The sequence below is a fragment of the Salvelinus sp. IW2-2015 genome, linkage group LG18, assembly GCF_002910315.2.
Source record: "Salvelinus sp. IW2-2015 linkage group LG18, ASM291031v2, whole genome shotgun sequence".
Lineage (NCBI taxonomy): Eukaryota > Metazoa > Chordata > Actinopteri > Salmoniformes > Salmonidae > Salvelinus > Salvelinus sp. IW2-2015.
In genome coordinates, this window is record NC_036858.1 from 17,800,244 (window position 1) to 17,813,697 (window position 13,454).

At 44.2% G+C, this 13,454-nt stretch overlaps 1 protein-coding gene across 1 annotated transcript in view; it reads left to right on the forward strand.

Moving 5' to 3' along the window:
• Window positions 1–237: 237 nt before the first annotated feature.
• gucy2g (guanylate cyclase 2g) overlaps window positions 238–13,454 on the forward strand; it is a 96,096-nt gene continuing 82,879 nt past the window's right edge. The window contains exons 1-2 of the mRNA XM_024007202.2: window positions 238–380; window positions 3,304–3,649. Of these exons, the coding sequence (XP_023862970.2) occupies window positions 238–380; window positions 3,304–3,649 (489 nt within the window). The remainder of the gene's footprint in view (window positions 381–3,303; window positions 3,650–13,454) is intronic.

A 13,454-nucleotide genomic window follows, 5' to 3' on the forward strand; every position in this document is an offset into this window, starting at 1 on the left:
CTGGATTCTTCTTTTACCCGAGGGCTATTTACAACTTCAGTTCGGAATCGATAATATGTTGTTCGTGGACCTCAATTCTGCGAGGTGAAGGAAATATTTCCGTTCTCTAGGAAATATCACTCTGGACTCTACTACTGTGTGGCTCCTGAGGCGAGGGAATCTCCGTAGGAATTCGGCGAACCGATCTCGTGACCAACAGCAGCCTGGTTGTAGCGAGGAGCAGGGAGAGAGAGGGGGATGGTGCTCGCTGTACCCAAAGAGGGCAACGTCATGACACTGCGCTTCTGTAATGATTTCCGGGATGTGAACGACATCAGCTTGTTCGACGCCTACCCAATGCCGAGGGTGGACGAGCTCATCGACCGATTGGGAAAGGCCCGGTACATCAGCACCCTCGACCTGACAAAAGGATATTGGCAGGTACCGTTGGCAGCTTTCTCCCGGGAGAAGACGTTTTTTCACACCGGACGGATTAACCATAGAGTACTAGCAATACAAACTGATTGTCATAGCTAGTTAAACAACGAAATAGGTTCAATGTTAGCTAGTTAGCTAGCTAACGTTAGGCTATAACCAGCAATGCGAAATGGCATTCTGAGAAAACATCTGTTACACACAGTTCATACACGTTGATCACTGTTTCTTCCCCATCACTGTCCTCAGAAGACTCTACAATGTCTTCTTCAATGAAAATGTTTTTACCTAAATCAGGGATTTCCTCATCGTCTGATTCATTTTTCAGAGTCAGAGGGAGTCAGAATGGCACGATTGTCCACCAGAAAGTAGTCCATCACAACTTTTTCCCACTGAAATTTGTCGATAGCGCCTGACAAATTCAGGGCAGCAATGTTATTGAGAGCAGTAGCAACATATTTGCAGTTCTCCATGGCTAACATTATATCTTTAAAAAAAACTGCAGTAGAAAGGATTATGTATGAATAACGAGCAGCTCATTTTATAGACACAAGATGATACACCGCAGACCAATCTGAAACTCATCTCTCGGCATATCCAGCCCACTCATTATCTCAGTCAATCATGGCTAGCAGGAAGGTTCCTGTCTTATTCTTTGGCTAAACCAACTAGGCTCATAAATTAACAACTTTAGTCATATTTACAGATGGCATAAACGTTTGTTATTATGGCACATGAAAATAGTAAATATAAAGAAAATCCCTTGAATGAATAGGTGTGTCCAAACTTTTGACAGGTACTGTATGTACAGTATAGGTGTGTATCTATGTATGTGTATCTACTAAAACGGTTTCAAGTTTTGAGGGAGCGTGCAATTGGTATGCTGACTGGAGGAATGTCCACCAGATCTGCTGCCAGATAATTGTATGTTAATTTCTCTACCATAAGCTCCCTCCAAAGTCGTTTTAGAGAATTTGGCCGTACATCCAACCGGCCTCACAANTCTGCTGCCAGATAATTGTATGTTAATTTCTCTACCATAAGCTCCCTCCAAAGTCGTTTTAGAGAATTTGGCCGTACATCCAACCGGCCTCACAACTGCAGACCATGTGTAACCATGCGAGCCCAGGACCTCCACATCCAGCTTCTTCTGAGACCAACCAAAGTCAGAGAAGCTCATTTGTGTGCTCATCGTCCTCACCAAGGTCTTAACCTGACTGCAGTTCAGCGTCGTAACCAACTTCAGTGCGCAAATGCTCACCTTCGATGGCCACTTCACAGATMAATCACGGTTTCAACTGTATTGAGRAGATGGCAGACYTTGTGTGGGCGAGCGGTTTGCTGATGTCAACGTTGTGAACAGAGTGCCCCATGATGGCGGTTGGGCTATGGTATGGGCAGGCATAAGCTACAGACAACAAACACAATTGCATTTTATCGATGGTAATTGGAATTCACAGAGATACTGTGACAAGATCCTGAGGCCCATTGTTGTGCCCTTCATCCGCCGCCATCACCTAATTTTCAGCATGATATTGCATGGCCTCATGTTGCAAGGATCTGTACACAATTCCTGGAAGCTGAAAATGTCCCAGTTCTTCCATGGCCTGCACACTCACCAGACATGTCACCCATTGAGTGTGTTTGGGATGCTATTGATCAACGTCTACAACAGCGTGTTTCAGTTCCTGCCAATATCCAGCAACTTCGCACAGCCATTGAAGAGGAGTGGGACAACATGCCACAGGCCACAATTAACAGCCTGATCAACTCTATGCAAAGGAGATGTGTTGCGCTGCATGAGGCAAGTGGAGGTCACACCAGATACTGACTGGTTTTCTGATCCACGCCCCTACCTTTTTTTAAAGGCACAGTATCTGTGACCAACAGATGCATATCTGTATTCCCAGTCATGTGAAATCCATAGATTAGGGCTTACACTCTTAGAAAAAAAGGTGCTATCTAGAACCTGAAAGGGTTCTTTGGCTGTCCCCATACAGTAGGAGAACTCTTTGTAACTCAGTAAAATCTTTGAAATTGTTGCATGTTGCGTTTATATTTTTGTTCWGTGTATATTACCYGGGCCTGTATTCATAAAGCGTCTCAGAGTGTGCGTATAGGCAATCAATGTGAATGGGAAAGCAGTTTGTTATTTAAAAAGTTTGGRAACAACAATTCCTATGAATACCCTCCCCATAATGCATAATAAAAGCATTTCTAAACCCTTATCTGCTTTCCATAATGCGTAATAATGCACAACAGGCTCTAAACGGAGTATTAATGTCTATAACTACATTATTAAGTCATTGGAATGTTGCATGCTGCATACAGTTGTAACAGTTACTATGTATGTAGCAATGTGGACTTACTGTAATTTCACCCTATACAGGTTTATACGATACGTGCCTATGTAACTACCAGGTATTATAGGGATACTTATTGTAGTACAACCTGACATGACTGCAATGTGGTTTTGTGTGTAACCAACAATGGGAGAAAAATATAAAAAATGTAACCTACTGAGCAACCTCAGTTTTCCATCATTCACTGAAAGGTCAGGAAGGAAAGGAAATGGGGGGGGGGAAACAATTATGGCTAGGCTAGAGATGTTTCATTTATATGAAATAAAAAMGACCTTTTGTGGATGCTCATTAGGGTATGAACAACAGGTCAAAACGTGTACCTTGAGTGCTAACCACTCCCTCTTCACAGGTACTCTGAGAGGGTTCGATCATTATTCCCCCTGTGAAGGTAGAYGAGCAATGTCAGGGGAGCAATGTCAGGGGTATTTAAACCTCTCGCCARACACAAGAGAGCATACTCTGCTTATCCTAGGACTAGGAGGATGACAGGGAGAATGCACACCCTGTTGCCTTTACCTCTCTGCAGCCTGAGCCATAGCTGCCTGTATTTTCCTCTGCTGCTGCTGCTCATAGCTGCTACCCCAGTTCTCTGCAATGGCATGAATGGGACCAACTCTTACCGGCTACTTATTGGCTTCCAGGCTCCCTGGAACGTGTCCTATCCCTTCAGTGCCCGCCGGTTAGGCTCCGCAATACAGATTGCTGTGGAAAAGGTCAATAGCAACCCATCATTTCTGGGGAACTACAGCCTGGATTTTGTTTACGTGGACTCGGAGTGCGACGCCAAGGTTTCCATCAGAGCCTTCATTCAGCAGGTGTGGAAAGAAAACGTGTCGGCGCTCTTTGGTCCGGCTTGTCCCGAAGGGGCGGAGGTACAATTCAAATCAATTCAGTTCAGTTTAATAAATGTTATTTAATTTAAATGTGCATTTTTAAAAATATTTTTTTGTATTTTATGATTTTGAATGCATAGTTAGAGCTTACGTGTGCAAGTTGGTAACACTTTGTTATTTCAGATTAATTTACAATTTACTATTATCTAATATTTCTATGTAGCGGACCATAGATATAATAAGTGAATACTTTTACATGCAGATTTGATAAGATTGATCATTATGCTGGCCAAATWAAACAACAACAAAAAACACTGTTTAAATTTAAATCAAAGTTTGTCTAAAATGTTCAGACCTCAATTATGTTTTTATATTGAGATAAGTCCACATCCTAGGTCATTGTGTATGTTGTGTATATATCCAGCTACCCTAAATTAACGGAAAGGATAAGCACCACATCTCTTAGATCGTATTTGGTGCTTTCTTCCCGCATTCATTTGAGGTTGAGGCATTTCAACGAATCTACGGTGCAACTAATAATACCGTAGTCTTTTTACTAGCAAATACTCCCACAGCAATCTATTGTGTGTCTGTCTCTTATACACATCTAGATGTGTATAAGAGACAGATAATTTACAGTACAACTAATAATACCGTAGTCTTTTTACTACCAAATACTCCCACAGCAATCTATTGTATGGTACTAACACTGTTACTGTACTCTATTGTACATACTAATACAGTTACTGTAATATATTTTATGGTTCAAACAGTTACTGTTATCTCTTGTACGGTACTAACACAGTTACTGTCATCTATTGTACGTTACCACTGCASCGACTGTAGTCTATTTACAGTAACAGATCAATTACTTTGAGGAAAAGATACCTTGAGTCAATCACAGAAGACAAGAGTCCCAATCCTTTTTCAAAAGATGCATTTATTGTTCTCTGTACAAAGAYCAAGAAGGGCTCCAGAGTGCGATCATTTAGTCCGGTCAAACAGTAGCCTAAAGTGCATTAATATCGTGATTCCTGCATGAAAGTGTCTGCCCTGACCTGTGCCTGTTTCTCACTGAGCCCTCCGAGAGGGAGAGAGGGAGAGGGAGAGAAAAATGCACAACATTTCAAAATGCAAAAAAAACACATTTTAGCCTATGTGATATTTGTACACAAAAATATGTATGCAAATMAACCTCTACTGAACAAAATACATATTTTGAGAGTAAAATATAGCACCGAGCCTCATTYTCAACCCAAATTCATGACAATCACTGGTTTAGGTAGCACATCAAAATATCTTGATCATGCTTGGACATGTTGGATGAAACGTATTTATTGAAGCATACCATCTCAGTAGCACTGTGAATAACGATTAGTCTTTTTTTTTTTACTGAAAATGTTAAGTGCACCCAGGGGAAAAGTTWGTCTGGAGCCCTGAACAGGGGTCTGGACACTGATACCTGAAAATAAAAGTGAATGATAGCCATCAATCAAAATACAGAAAGAGAGAGAAACAAGAGTGTGTATGAGGGGGAGGTGTCTGTGTGCGAGTACGGTTGCAGAGAAAGGGTATATTACTTGAAACATTTCAAGTTTACCAGCAAACTACCAACTACTACTGTCTTTCAAGGATTTTATGTATCTATAACAAGACATCTAGTGGCCCTTTGGGTACTTTAGATTATCACAGGTGTCTGTAATCATCTCTCGCCCTCCGTGTGGTCTTAGCACATGTAAAATACACTGAGTACACCAAACATTAGGAACACAACTCAATATTGAGTTGCACGGCAGCCCCCCATTTTGCTCTCAGAATAGCCTCAATTTGCCGGGGCATGGACTCTACAAGGTATTGAAAGCAGTGGTGGGCCGTCAGGGCCAGCAAGGCCTTCTCTGCTGGCCTAAACATCATCAGAATATAATTTAAAAATATATATATTTTCCAACAAATATGTATTAAATTATTCCCCAGAGTAAGAGTTATACTCTTCATTTRATAGCTTTCCTCTTGGTTGCACTGCTTCCAGCCCCAGGTTGAGATTTGGAGGGCTGGTCTTTATGTTAGATCTTTTATCCAATCATATTCAGCCATCATGTGTTGCCAGGGGTCTAAAATCTGCCCTCAGGCCTTCAGAATCAACAGTGCGGGCGCTTGTAGCTTATAGTGAATGGAAATGAAAATTTAGGTCAAAAACCAGTCAAGCTAGACGTTGGCATAGATTACGCTAGCGGCTTGGCTCACAGTGATTACCACAGAAAGCCAGCTAGCAGCCGGGCGAAGTGCGTGCAACGTCTATTTGATGGCAATATCCAATATTGAGAGGCGAAGTCTATGGGCAGTCTATGCAGATCTAGGAAACTGAATTTGATAAAGAAAATAATTTGCGTACTACTAAGCTGTTTTTTCAACCCACAAGGCGGAAGGAGGAGAAGATATCGATTTGGTCGAGATATAATTATAACGGCATTCTCAGACGAACTTTTCAAGAAAAGTTAGACATTGTAAGGAGAGGGTCGCCCGACGCCGACGCCGACGCTAACAAAGCCTGTCACAGGCGGGAAAGGGGTATTTCGCTCGAACCATTTCAAAGTTCCAACTACGAGCGCTATGGCTCCGAGAAGCACTGCAAACTGTACTGCTGGGAATGTCTATTATTTGAAAGTGATCGATTTGGGTTTGGAGCCACACTGGCTTTGCAAACTAGAGTTGTCTAACCGCAGGCAACGAGACACCAAAGTACGGCTGGGCACTTACAAGCAATGGTGCTTTTGAAAACTTTTTGGGGACACCGGAGTGGATCATACCTCAACGAACAAGCGACAGGGCAACGCAGCTGCACAATGAAAAGGTGAAGGGAAAATATTGAAAAGACTCATTGATTGTGTCATGTTTTTGGGTAAACACTGTTTACCCAAAAATGTCAATTTGTTTCAATTTCAAGGTACGCACGCCTGGTTATACTGCATTTCTGTCTAAATGTATAGTGTCTAGAGCCATGGCATCATAATGATGGTAATAAGAGGTGATTAATTCGGGTGGGACTGTGTAGTACTCATGAAGGCCCCAGGCCCACGGCACGCCACTGATTGAAAGCCTTCCACAGGGATGCTGGCCACGTACACTCCAATGCTTCCACAGTTGTGTTCAAGTTGACTGTCTCTTTGGCGGTGGATCAATCTTGATACACACGGGAAATTGTTGCGTGTGAAAAACCCAGCAGCGTTGCAGTTCTTGACACAAGCCGTACGCCTAGCACATACTACTATACCCGTTCAAAGGAACTTAATTTTTTTTGTCTAGCCCATTCACCCTTTGAATGGTACATTATACACAATTTAGTTGTCTCAAGGCTAAAAATCCTTATTTAACTTCTCTCAGGAAGGGGCAGCATTTTCACTTTGGATGAATAGCTGCCCAGAGTGAACTGCCTCCTACTCTGTCCCAGATGCTAATATATGCATATATTTATACTATTGGATAGAAAACACTCTGAAGTTTTCTAAAACTGTTTGAATGATGTTGTGAGTATTACAGAACTCATACGGCAGGCAAAAACCTGAGAAAAATCCAAACAGGAAGTGAGAATCTGAGGCTGGTCGATTTTCAACTCATCGCCTATACAAATCCCAGTAAGATATGGATCTGTTTGCAAGTCCTACGCCTTCCACTAGATGTCACAAGCATCTGTAGAACGTTGAATAAAGCCTCTACTGTGATGTGGCCGGATGGGAGGTGTTTCAGTCAGTGGTCTGGCAGAGAGCCAGTTCCTGCTCACGCGCATTCCCATGATATCGCCTTGCGTTCCATTACTTCTATAGACACAAAGGAATTCTCCGGTTGGAACGTTATTGAATATTTATGATAACAACATCCTGAAGATTGATTCTCTACTTAGTTTGACAAGTTTATTCGACCTGTAATATAACTTTTTGAAGTTTTCGTCCGACGTTCGCCTGGACGCTGCGCGAGCGTTTGGACATGTGTACTAAACGTGCAAGCAAAGTAGCTACTTGGACATAATTAATGGACATTATCGAACAAAACAACAATTTATTGTGGAACTAGGATTCCTGGGAGTGCATTCTGATGAAGATCATCAAAGGGAATATTTATGATGTAATTTCGTATTTCTGTTGACTCCAACATGGCGGAGAAATGTTTTTTATATCTGACGCCGTCTCAGATTATTGCATGGTTTTGCTTTTTCCGTAAAGTGTTTTTGAAATCTGACACAGCGGTTGCATTGAGACAAGTGGTATCTTGATTCTATGTAAACATGTTCTTTCATCAAAGTTTATGATGAGTATTTCTGTTATTTGATGTGGGTCTCTGCAATTTTCCCGGATATTTTGGAGGCATTTCTGAACATGGCGCCAATGTAAACCGAGATTTATGGATATAAATATGCACATTATCGAACAAAACATACATGTATTGTGTAACATCATGTCCTATGAGTGTCATCTGATGAAGATCAAAGGTTAGTGATTCATTTCTTTCTCTATTTCTGCTTTTTTGTGACTCCTATCTTTGGCTGGGAAAATTGCTGTGTTTTTCTGTGGCTATGTACTGACCAAACATAATCGTTTGGTTGTGCTTTCGCCGTAAATCCTTTTTGAAATCAGACATGTTGGCTGGATTCACAACATGGGTAGCTTTAATTTGGTGTCTTTCATGTGTGATTTCATGAAAGATTGATTTTTATAGTAATTTATTTGAATTTGGCGCGCTGCATTTTTACTGGCTTTTGGCCAAGTGGGACGTTAGCGTCCCACATACCCTAGAGAGGTTAACCTGTCTCCTCCCCTTCACTGATTGAAGTTGATTTAACAAGTGACATCAATAAGGGATCATAGGGATATGTGAAACCAGGGAGGGTGAGGGACAGGCAGAGGTTGAAAGAGACCAGCCGGAGCCTGCCGAGGAGTCTTGTTCTGCGCACAGATCGTGCAGGTGGCGACYAACGCGGAGACGTCAGGGACCATGGCAGGTCACCAAAACACCAGGGTCTGACAGGAGACCGGGTGGCAGGCAAGCCTGGAGGAAAAGCAGGGCCCACCTAGCTTGCCGGATGGTTGGCGTGGTGGAGATATTCCAGGTTCTTGTGGTTGGTCCACACAATGAACAGATGTTCTGCCCCCTCCAGCCAGTGCCTCCACTCCTCCAACTCCATCTTCACCGCGAGAAGCTCAGGTGTTGAGGCGATGGGAGAAGAAGGCACAGGGATGTAACTTGAGGTCCAGGGCAGAACGCTGGGACAGGACAGCCCCCACTCCGACATCCGAAGCATCGGCCTCCACCATGAACTGGAGGGCCGGGATGGTGGAGCGATGAAATTCGCACTTCTCTGCTGTCACAAAAAGCTGGTTCTCCAGGAGGCATTGAAAACCTGTCGGATGTGGAGCACGTGTTCTTGGGCGGTACGGGAGAAGACGAGGATGTCATCGAGGTAGACGAAGACGAACCGGTTCAACATGTCACAGAGAACATCATTAACCAGAGCCTGGAACACAGCTGGGGCGTTGGTAATGCCAAATGGCATGACCAGATACTGGTAGTGACCGCTGGCCGTGTTGAAGGCAGTCTTCCACTCGTTCCCTTCCCATATCCGTACCAGGTGGTAGGCGTTCCGTAGGTCCAGCTTGGAGAAGACGGTGGCCCCCTGGAGCGGCTCAAAGGCTGAAGGAGATGAGTAGTAGCAGAACCCTGCACTGGCAGGGTAGGTAGAAGGACGGATAAACCCTGCAACTAGGGAGTACTCAATGTAGGTCTACATAGCCTTGGTCTCCGGACCCGACAGAGAGTACAGTCGTCCCCGGGGCGGAGTGGTGCCTGGGAGACAGTCAATCCCGCAGTCATTGGGTTGGTGCGGTGGAAGCGAAGTGGCCCGGGCCTTACTGAACACCTCCCGAAGGTCCTGGTATTCCGCTGGAATAGCAGAGAGGTCCGGAGCAACTTCCGAGCCCCCAGGAAGACGTCCCGGGGCAGGCTGCGTCCCGGGCTCCATCCCATGATGGCACCAGCAGTCCAGTCTATGATGGGATTGTGTCGCTGGAGCCAAGAGAATCCAAATACRATGGGAACCTGAGGAGACTTAATGAGCGGGAATTGGATCGTCTGTGTTTCTCTGACACACAAAGMTTGATGGGGGTGGTATCGTGGGTGACCCGGCCTATAGAGCGCCCGTCCAGTGCTCTAACGTCCATGGGAATGGAGAGGAGCCGAGTGGGGATGCCCAGCTCGGACACCAGGGTAGCGTCCATAAAGCTCTCATCGACCCCAGAGTCGATGAGTACCCAGAGAGATTTAGATTTTTTCCCCCCACAGCAAAATAACATGAAAAGGGGTGTGAGTAAGGGGAGAGGAAAAGTTCTCCATATGGCCCACCAGAGTACTCGCTCCTACCGGTGAGCCTGGTCTTTTAGTGGACAGGTGGAGATGAAATGACCAGTAGTCCTGCAATACAGGCAACTGTGAAGCCTGTATAGCCGTTCGGCTGGAGACAGCCAAGCTCTGCCTAGTTGCATTGGCTCGGGAAGAGGTGAATCAGCATGACTTCATAGACTCTCGGGGGAGCTTGGGTAGCCTCGGGTTCTTTCGGCAACAGAGCCGTCTGGGACTTCCGGGATGACTCGGAGGCGAGGTGGAATCCTTGGGCGGGAGATCTCCTCTCCTTCCTTCYTTCCTGTAGTCGCCCATCAATCCGAATGGTCAAGACGATGAGCGAGTCGAGATTCGTCGGTAGTTCCCGGGCTGCGTCCTTTAATTCCTCCAAAACTCTGTGCAGGAACATGTAAAATAGCGCTTCCGGGTTCTAAGCACTCTCAGCTGCCAACGTGCGGAAATCCACGGCATAGTCTGCCACACTGCGCGAGTCTTGCCGAAGCTAGAGTAACTTCCGGGCAGCCTCTCTTCCGGACAATGGAGCATCAAAAACTTTATTTATCTCTGCCACAAACTCCTCCAGACTGAGGCATACGGCCGACTGTTGTTCCCATACTGCCGTTGRCCAGGCGAGAGCCCTCCCCGACATTAGCGTGATGAGGTACGCTATCTTAGAGCGGTTCGAGGGGAAGGAGGAGGGCAACCGCTCGATGATGAGGGAACACTGAGAGAGAAACGCCCAACAGYTCCCCGACTCTCCATCGAAGCGCTCCGGAGGAGGTAAGCGGGGTGGCCGGGGAGGCGGTGTTGCTAACAGCAGGGTTACTGAGGGGTTTGGAGGTTACAGTCGTGGTAGGCTGCCTAACAGACAACCACGGAATTGCTGTTCAACGCTCGGTCATGGAGTATGGTCAAGGTCTGGAACCCTTCCATAATACCACGAAGCAACTCCTCGTGCCTTCCAATGGTGGCTCCTTGGGAGGAGATGGCGTTGCGGAGCTGGTCCCAGTCTGRTGGGTCTGTCATGGCAAGTTCGTACTATCACGTTTTAGGGAAGTCCAAGATACAGACAGTATCGAAGTAACAAATGTTTATTACTAGAACAGGGGGCAGGCAAAACGACAGGTCAAGGGCAGGCAGAGGTCGGTAATCCAGTGTGAAGTGACAAGGTACAGAATGGCAGCAGCAGGCTCAGGGTCAGGGCAGACAGAATGGTCAACACCGGGAAAACTAGAAAACAGGAACTAGAAACAGACAAGTGCAAGGGGAAAAACGCTGGTAGGCTTGACGAACAAAATGAACTGGCAACAGAAAAACAGAGAACACAGGAATAAATACACTGGGGATAATGGGGAAGATGGGCGACATCTGGAGGGGGTGGAAACAAGCAAAGATCAGGGTGTGACAATATGTATTTGTTGTCAAATGTTTTTGCCGTCAAACTGGTGGCAGTTGTGAACACAGTCAATAGAACAGTTTGAATGAGTGAATTGAATTGAAAATAATGCCATTGTTGGGTAGAAGTTTTTTCTCTTGAACCATATAGTCTATCTACTAGAAAGTCATAGACAATATGGACACAGATGTTATAAATGAATGCTACATATGAATACATTTAAAACATATTCAAGTATAAATTACWAAAATTACGATAGATTGTCGTAGATCTTCCGGTAATTACCAAAATTACTGACGATTTCGGTAACTTTGGTAAATTACCGGTAGCTTTGCAACTCTGTGTGAGTGAGAGAGACAGAGCGAGAAGGACATTGCTATTATGAATGTCAATCTTAGAACAGATTATATGAACAAGGTTGAGGTTTGTACTCACCAACAACAGAACAGAAAGAGTCCCCACATTAGAAAACGTGAAAATAAAAGTAAATTATACTATTAGCCTCAATCAAATTAGACAGAGAGGAAATGAAAGGAAGAGAGAGAGAAAGAGAGACATGTGTATTCATGTGTGTGTGTGTGTGTGTGTGTGTGAGAGAGAGAGATACACAGGGAGAGAGAAAGACATTGACATTCAGAATAGAAATCTTAGAACTGAAAGAGCCCCCTTTGAAGAAAAAAAGGGGTCTGGTCACTGAAACCTTAAAAAAAAGTAAAGTATACAATTAGCCATCAATCAAATTAGAGAGAGAGGGAGAAAAAGGAAGAAAGCGAGAGAGACAGGAGATGTGTATGAGAGAGAAGTGTGTGTGTGTGTGAGTGAGTGAGTGACACAGGGAGATTAGAAGAAGATTATATGAACAAAATTGAGGATTATGCTCACCAACAACAGAACTGAAAGAGCCCCCTTTGTATTAAAAAGCAGAGTTGGAWAAAGGACCCAATTGTCATACTTGAGTAAAAGTAAAGATACCTTAATAGAAAATGACTCAAGTAAAAGTSAGTCACACAGTAAAATACTACTTGAGTAAAAGTATTTGTTRATAAATATACTTAAGTATCAAAAGTAAATGCAAAAGTACAAATCATTTCATATTCCTTATATTAAGCAAACCAGATGGCGCCATCCAACACATAGATATAATTTACAGACAAAGCGTGTGTATTTAGTGAGTCCGTCAGATCAGAGGCAGTAGGGATGACCAGGGATGTTCTCTTGATAAGCGCGTGAATTGGTCCCTTTTCCTGTCCTGCTAAGCATTAAAAATGTAACGAGTACTTTTGTTTGTCAGGGAAAATGTATGGAGTAAAAAGAAAAATATTTTCATTAGGTATGTAGTGAAGTAAAAGTTGCCATAATGACAAAGCAATTTTAATAAAAAACAAAAAACATGATYCCTTTTTTACATAAGTATTTAAACCCTTTGCTATGAGACTCGAAATTGAGCTCAGGTACATCCTGTTTCCATTGATCATCCTTGAGATGTTTCTACAACTTCATTGGAGTCCACCTGTGGTAAAATAAATTGATTGGACATGATTTGGAAAGGCACACACCTGTCTATATAAGGTCACACAGTTGACAGTGCATGTCAGAGCAAAAACCAAGCCATGAGGTCGAAGGTATTGTCCTGAAGCTCCAGACATGGATTGTGTCGAAGGCACAGATCTGGAGAAGGGTAACCAAAAATGTTCTGCAGCATTGAAAGTCCCGAAGAACACAGTGGCCTCCAGGATCGAGGCAAAGATAAACGGATCAAAGTACAGAGAGTTCCTTGATGAAAACCTGCTCCAAAGCGCTCAGGACCTCGACTTGGCGCAGGTTCACCTTCCAACAGGACAACAACCCTAAGCACACAGCCAAGACCATGCAGGAGTGGCTTTGGGACAAGTCTCTGGATGTCTTTGAGTGGCCCAGCCAGAGCCCGGACTTGAACCCAATCGAACATCTCTGGAGAAACCTGAAAATAGCGACGCTCCCCATCCAACCTGTAGAGCTTGAGAGGATCTGCAGAGAAGAATGGGAGAAACTCCCCAAATATCAGTGTGCCAAGCTTGTAGC